The sequence below is a fragment of the Mustela erminea genome, chromosome 8 (assembly GCF_009829155.1).
Source record: "Mustela erminea isolate mMusErm1 chromosome 8, mMusErm1.Pri, whole genome shotgun sequence".
Classification (NCBI taxonomy): Eukaryota; Metazoa; Chordata; class Mammalia; order Carnivora; family Mustelidae; genus Mustela; species Mustela erminea.
Window position 1 is genome coordinate 58670619 of NC_045621.1, and position 8131 is coordinate 58678749.

The 8131-nt window shown below is 38.0% G+C and overlaps 1 protein-coding gene and 1 long non-coding RNA gene across 4 annotated transcripts in view; one reads left to right on the forward strand and one right to left on the reverse strand.

Moving 5' to 3' along the window:
- Positions 1-8131, reverse strand: part of IFIH1 (interferon induced with helicase C domain 1) — a 55466-nt gene that overhangs the window by 34427 nt on the left and 12908 nt on the right. For all 3 annotated transcript variants that reach the window (XM_032355747.1, XM_032355748.1, XM_032355746.1), the window contains exon 3: positions 7775-7921. In XM_032355747.1, the coding sequence (XP_032211638.1) occupies positions 7775-7921 (147 nt within the window). The remainder of the gene's footprint in view (positions 1-7774; positions 7922-8131) is intronic.
- On the forward strand, positions 2965-7804 carry LOC116597693. Its single transcript, XR_004288740.1, has 3 exons — positions 2965-3051; positions 4998-5159; positions 7691-7804. It is a non-coding gene; the product is annotated as an uncharacterized LOC116597693 (long non-coding RNA).

The following is an 8131-nucleotide window of genomic DNA, read 5'->3' on the forward strand; positions in this document are numbered from 1 at the left end:
CTTTTTTTTTTTTTCTGAAATGCAAAGTATCCTAACACTCAAACACTCCTTTTCTTTTGAAATAACTTATCCTTAATCTTTTTTGAGAGGAAATAGATGACTTTTATTTTCAGCTCTATGTATATGGATTTGTGCGTGTGCGCGCGCACACACACACACACGCTCACATTTTGGTCTGTCAGATTCTGCTCTCCGTGCCAGGGAACATGTGTTCCCGCAGAATGGAGAGAAGCCACCTCCACCCACCTTGCATATTCTCTCCTGGATCCAAGCTTCTAGGAAATGAGTTCCCCAAAGAGAAAAAACTCTCCTAGAGCCACAGGCCCACATGGCTATCCATGGAGCTCCTTGCTCCTGTTTATAGAATTTATACCGCTGAAATGTTTCAGTCAGAATTAAATTTGAATTGTGTGTAAGTAATAGTGTTGGCTTAAATTGTATCATGTATACCCTTTAGCCTTTGGACTTGGATCTCCCTCTGTAAAGACGATTATTGGAATACAAGGGGGCCAAAAGTCCCAGAGTGAATCAGCTGTGAGGGAAAAGCCCAGTGACCACTGGGAAGTGAGTCTTGGCAGTGACAAGGTTTAGGGACGGCAAGATAGAAGATGAATTGGAAACTTCTTTGGCTGATAAGCACCCCCTCTGGAAGAGCTATTCGAGTTAAGCAGGCTTAAGTAAGTCTGAGGAGAGTATGGGGAGAGAGACACATTTAAAGGTGTTCTGGGAAATACACAACGGCCAGCTCCTTGAGGTAAAACAAAGCAAAACAAAACAAACCATGACTTCAAAGTGTCTGCTAATGTCCACGGTGTAAATATCCCTGCCAGGGCTGATTTCAAGCTACCAGCATGACGTCACAGAGTGGAGCTGGGAAGAGATGGGTGCGTCTGGCTCTGGCAAGCTAGTGGCAGCCGGCTCCAGCTGCGCAAGGCACGCAGTCCCCCCATGAAGGACTCTCCTAGAAACATCATCTGAAATGACCAGCGCGCACTGCGCTAGTATTTCAGAATTGTTAAGAGTATTTTTTCCCCTTTAGGGAAATCATTTGTAAAAGCCACAGAGAAGCCCATTAACTCTCATTGATCTGGGAAGTCTCTCCTACTACCCTCCCCCATCATTGCTCCCCTCTGATCAAATTGTTCCCCTGCACTTTTGTATACAAATTTTGCTGTGTTTACTACAGTTGGATTTTGATGTGTTTATTACCATTGGGTCCATCTTATACAGACTTTATTTTTCAGAGCAGTTTCAGGTTCACAGTAAAATTGAACAGAAGTACAGAGACTTTCCTTAAAAGCCCTGCTCCCACACATGCAGAGCCCCCCTCAAAGACACCCCCCACCTTAAACGTATTTTGAATCTTCCTACACCTACATCCTTGCTTGTAGTGCCCATGTGGTCTGAAATGCTGCCTACCACCTCTGTGCACAGATCCAACACAGGACGGATGTATCCAATTCTTCCTTAGGGAAGCTGTCTTTATGTCTTCCTTCCCAAGTCTACCCTCCTTAATCCTTTTTTTTTTTTTTTTTTTTTTTTTAATTTATCTATTTTTTTATTTCCAGCATAACAGTATTCATTATTTTTGCACCTCCTTAATCCTTTAACACGTTCTCCTTCACTCTGGATAGATAACTGTTTTCCTCTGGGGGCCTGGAACTTGTTTTCTGGAACTGGGTTACAAACTCCTTGAGGCTGAGGACAACACGCTGGTACTTGGTTCTCTCAATAATAAGACCCAACCAACTCACTCTCTGGCTTCTAGTCCTCATTCACGTGCCAAAATAGAGAAGGTAAGTCCTAAGCATCAAATTAAAGTTAAAATTGTCGCCTTTGTTAAAGTGGTGCTTAAAAAAAAAAAAAAAGGAAAAAGAAAAACGCTTGACGTTTGTAGCCGTAAAAGGATGTCATGAAAATAAATAAATAAATCCAGCACGTCTTAACTGCACACTGGGGAGATGCTTCCCATCAAAATACCTATGTCCTCCATCCTGAGAGATGAACAATAACCCTCATAGAACTAGTAAGCAATTGGGAGTCATATAACTAACCTAAATGGCTCCGGGGAAATTTCAAACAAAATACAAACCTATATTAACCGTTAGCCGACACTGACATCAGCAGGGATAGCAGCTTATCTCTCCCTGGCCATCTCTCTCTCTTTTTCTTTTTTCAGCTCAAATTAATATTTTCCTTTTGGATTGCCTCAGTAGTATTTCTAGTTCCCAATAATTGATGTAACTAAATTTAGCAAAATACGGAAATAAAGGATAACTACCTGTAGTGAAACCAATCCTGTAATAATGTGGGTAATCCTGACACAGTCTTATATGCTGCTATATCAATTATCTTTCCCACTAAGGTCTCAAGTGCTATATGGTATTTTTTTTTCTAGAGATTCTAAAAATCTCTAAATTTCTAGAGGCTGGTGCTATAAAACATTATTCTGGTCCTCAAGTGCAAGGATAAATTTTGTGGCATTTTTACAGAAATTAGTATAGACCAAATCTAAGATTGGACTTTGGTCTATAAAAAGGCAAAACAAAACAACAACAAAAAAAGTGCTATAACAGATTGGGCCAGGGAGAAGGAGGCTGTTTTATAAAGGTCAATTTTTAAACCCCTCCTACAGAACATGATCTATGCAAAATATATCCACAATATATTCCAAAGCATAATGTCACCGGATAAACCTAAGGAGTGGAACATATGGGGGAATATGAAAAAGAAGGTATTAAAGTCTGAAAACAAGCAGGTTGGTAAGCTCATTAGCTGGGGTGGAATTTTAAAATCTTCACGTGAACGAATATATAAATCAAAATATACACATGCATTCACAGTCATGCGCACTGTATATTCACACATGGCACACTCTACAGTTACATTATAATCTTCCACCCTGGAACAGTGAATTCCATTCTCTTTATAATGTAAAAGCGCCCTCTGCTGGCCAATCTCGGGTACTTGCACCGTCTCGTTTCATAACCGGAAGATCTAACAGAACGATAAAAGAAGTCTGGGAGATTTTATGTGAAACTCTGCATCAAAGTAAGTTCACTGCAAATAAAAAATTTATCTTGTTTTGAATCTCATTTGCTTTGCTTTTATTTTATTACAGGGCATTAATTTCTAAAATGGTGTAATGTAAAATAACTACTTGTTTTTGAGAAAGCAAGAATAGCAGATTATTAAATATAAAATGATTGTACAATCAATTCTACTGTAAGCTTAGAGAATTAAAATGATCCAGATACCTTGTATTTGCTAAAATTAAGGTATTTTCAGCAGAAGAAAATGAATGTGGCTTTTGTGTCCCTCTGATGTTTTCTAGGGTGGTGTGGTCTAGAGAGAAACAGCACAGATTTCCAATATTTTCTTGTTATAAGAAATGACCAGTGACTTTAGGAAGCAGAACTATAAAATCCAGCATCAAAACTCTACTAACAGTCTAACAACTATTCAAATATCCTTTAGAAATTATTGTGTTAATTTAGAAGAAGGCAAGTTTTAAAAATTGGTGCATCTTCATTATTAACAACTTTTTAATGGGAAGTATTTGGAAGGAGGAAGGAAGAACATGCCAGTCCCCAGTGTGGAGGCATGACAAAAGCACTCTCCAGAGCCGCCTACTAGGGAATGCTGATATATCACCCTAAGGGTGAAGGAGAACCGGGATTAAAACTGGTTTCAGGGCAGGCTACTGTTACTAGTGGTAGCATATCTTACCCACCAAGTGTGTTAAGGAGTCAAAAGGGCAGAAAAACAATACATAAGGAGTCTTTGATTGAAACTATAAATAATTACCATTTGTATGCACCAAGACTATTATGCACTGAAAAAAATATTTTAGAAACTGGTTCAGAAATAAAAATTAGAGGAGTCAATTTAAAATTAGAAATAATTCGAGTCACATTTTTTTCTTTCTGCATATGAAAATTCATATTTATAGAATGTGTGCAGCTTAAGAAATAAGTTTCTTTCAATGCTACTTTGGTAGCATTGGCTATATTTAAGCTGTATGTGAAATCTTAACCCTATATATTAAAATTAAAAATAAAGATTATATACTATCAATACCGGTGAGATATACAAAACAAAAATTATGCAAATGCATGTTACAGACTATGGGATATTTTCCCCCTTTATTTTGACTGCTAATACTATGAAAGGATGCCCGTAGAGGCAAAATCCTTCTACAGTAAATTTTGCAATAGAACCTTTAATCAAAAGGACACCAGTAACTTTGTTGGGCTAATGGTAATTTACAAGTTATTTATACCTGTAATTCTTAGTTCTGGAGAGCAATAAGAAAATAGACCAACACTTGCAATGATTTATAGCATCTATGAACTGTCTAAGACCTAAGGCAAAGGAACTACATTTTCCTAAGTAAGTTACACTTTGCTATTGTGCTGAAAAGGACCAGAATGGATTGGACTATATGGCTCTCAAGTCCAGGGGAAGTCCAGACATCATGAGGATCCTATAGACCAGAAGGTCATTCAAGTCTGTGAATTGGGTGGGGTCCTCCTATCACTGGACAGGGTATTATATACTTCTGCACGTTCTCAGACTAGTATATGTTTTAGTAGCTGTTCTTGCACTTACTGTAGGACTGTTACTAGCTCTTAATGTGACTATACTGTGAATACTGTTTGACTGACAGGCCCATCAGTTGAGAGCTCCAGGGGAGCAAGAAGTCACCTCTATTATGTTCCCCCACTGTATTGGCAGAACTGAACACTGAACAGTACATGTCTGGCATGTAGGAGTTAAATAAATATTTGTTAAATGAAAGAATCAAAAGGAACAGAGGGCAAATGAGAGGGAGAGAGGGAACACAGCAAGAAAACAAAACAAAACCCTTTCTGTTCTCCAAGGCTATTATTAAGATCCAGATTTTCTTTTCACAATATGCAACTCTAAGTTTTACACTAACTAGTAAGAAAACAGAACATTTTTAAAGTTTTGCCTTTAATTTTGTTCACTTTAAGACTCAGAATCCTCGGTAGATACATAAGCTACAGACTGACAAGATGCGTTACTGGCAACCTTTGATGAAAAACCCTCATTCAAGATACAGGATCATTTGCCAGCCTCAGTCCTATCTTTGATTCTTTCTAGTGTGGATTTAGAAAACAGCCAGTAACCCACAGGTATGTCAGGTATCCTATCAAGGAAGTTTATTAAAATGTGATAAATCCACATTCAGAGAGTGATTTTGGCATTCCCATAAGATCATGATTTCTGAAGGAGAGTGCAGCTGCTCAAGTGGAAAAAAAAAATCCTCTGGAATTCAGGTTTTTGCTATTCTATATATTAAGCCTCACTAACGTGTGGTCCAGGCCAGTGATACAGTGTCACCACGGAGTGTGTGAAAAAGGCAGAATCTCAGGCTCCACAGAGGACCTACGGAATCAGAGTGCATTTCAGTAAGACCCACTCCTCCCGATGATTCATTTACCCAGCAAAGCAGCAGAAGCATTGCATTAAAAAAAAAAAAAAGTAAATGAGGCACAAGCTTGAATAGCGGGCAAACTGTAAAACATATTGGTACTATTTATGACAAAGGATTGCTATCCTATACATTTAGATAGATTTGTGATCACACAAATCAGCAAAAAGAATATAAACACCCTAATAGGAAAACAGGCAATTAGTAACAACAACAAAAAGAATAAACTTACAAAAAGGTTTTCCACTAGAAATCAAAAAATTCAAATTCAAGTAGCAAAATACCAAATTGGCAAGGTTTGAAAATAATGATATTTTGTAGAAATAACTGTTTTTGCAGAAGAGATTTCAGGGCAATAAGCAGTCTCTTATACTATAGGACACCTAAATTGGTACAAGTTCCTGGAGTGAAATTTGACATTAACTCTCAAATGTCTTAAGATGGTAAACATCATTTGATCCAGAAGTTCCAATTATGTAATAGGTTTTCAAGAATTACATTGAAACATAGATATGAAGGGAGTTATTCACAATGTAGAACATTTTTAGCATCTTAATTATTTAACAATTGACTTATTAATTATAAAGCATCTAATGGTCGTAACTATTATGAAGCCATTAAAAACCGTGCTATAGAAGAATATCTAACAAACACAGGAGAAATGCTATTATGTTTAAACATCCACTTATGTAAAAAGATCAGAAGGATAGATACCCAAATGTTAAAAGTAATATAACCACATTGTGGAAGGATGGGTGATTTTTTTCTTTGTATGTTTTCACGGTTTCCAAATTTCTTGCAACGCAGCTGCACTACTTTTCTGAGTAGAAAATAGGAAATTTTGGAAACATCTGGATGGCTCGGTCAGTGGAGCATGCAACTCTTGATTTCAGGATTGTGAGTTCAAGCCCCACATTGGAGGCAGATTACTTAAAAAAGCGGGGGGGGGGAGAAAATAGTAAACTTTGCAGTGGTGTGATGGAGTCCGCTTATATTGGCTCACCAAAGTCAATTGTTAAATTTTCAGGAATTTGTGAGCAGGTTGTTAAGCACAGCCATTTTAAAAATTAAACTATATAGGGGTGCCTGGGTGGCTCAGTGGGTTAAAGCCTCTGCCTTCGGCCCAGGTCATGATCCCAGGGTCCTGGGATCAAGCCCTGCATCGGGCTCTCTGCTCAGCAGAGAGCCTGCTTCCTCCTCCCTCTCTCTCTGCCTGCCTCTCTGCCTACTTGTGATCTCGATCTGTCAAATAAAATAAATAAAATCTTTAAAAATTAAATTATATAGATTTACAGTTAAATAAATTATATGAAAGCAAAGGTAATGAATACTTAAACTCATCACTTCCTGATCGTGTTTCTGGATTTCCCTGTTCTCTATGGCATTGAAGCTGTTGATGCTCACTGTATCTGCTAGCGGAAATGCTAACAGAATGGTGAGCTGGTGCTTCTCTCTTTCCAACCCAGGGACGTGAGGTTGGAGGTTTGACATCAGCTTCAGGGCGAGCATTTGCATCATGAAGACTGGCAAATACTACAGCTCAGGACTTTTCTTTTCCCCGCAGAGTTACTTCTTAAACATTTATCACACAGCACAGATATTTATTTTTTTTTTCTTTTAAATGACTATTTCTTGTGAAAATAGAATGTGGCCTTTTGGTGAAAAGAGAGGAAGAGAGGGTTTTTCTATCATGAGCAAATTAGAGAGGGGAATGTAATTGAATTAGTTTGATCGTTCCGGAATATTTCATATTAAAAAAGGTGGTCATGGTGGTAAAGAGTTCTCTCACCAATTAGTTACTGTAAATCAAGCCAACCCCCGTTTAGCACCTGTCATCTTCCTTTCTACAGCCTTGTGTTTGGTCTCTACAACCCAGATGAACCTCTCTGAGACATCCCAATCTATAACATAAAGAAGAGATAATGAATGGCCTTCTTAATTCTCGGAGGTTGGGATTAATCAAACTAATTCATATATTTTAAAGTACTTTGAAAACCATGAAATATAGGGTATGATTATAATACTTATCACATCACAAAGACCATAGATAGCTTCTCCTACTGTAAAATTAGAACCAAATGTGTTCCTATTCATAACATATTAATATTGCACTCGTTTTGAAACATTTTTAGCCACAAAGAATTCTTTTCATTTAAACATTTCTAGAAATAAGATTTTAATAAGAATGCTCACAAAACCGCAAGGCCCAAATTTTCTCTCTGTGTTTCACAGAACCCGACATCATCAATGCACCAACTGATTCTTCGGGAAGTGGTAATTAGCACAATATGGAAACGATGTGCAGGGTCCAAATACCTGAGACAACAGAAGAATCCACCAAAGACGAGTCCGGTGAATCATTGTCCTCGTCCCAGCCCGCTCCCTCAGGACTTGGCGGACCTGTGGCTAAAAGAACTGCCTCTTGAATGTCAGGGCCACTTTCTTGTGATAAATTCTCAGTCTCTGTGAATGAAGCATCAGAAGGTAAACAGGAGTCAGAGCAAGCTCGTGTAGAGTCTGCTTCGTGGCAATTGCTATTCTGAAAATGAAACAGGAGTTCCTAATAGACGTTTACCTGAGTGTATTGAAATACTCTGAAATTCGCAAGAGAATGTAAATCGTTTAATGCAATATAAAAAGCTATTGTCATTTTGAAAACCGAGTGGAGGTTTC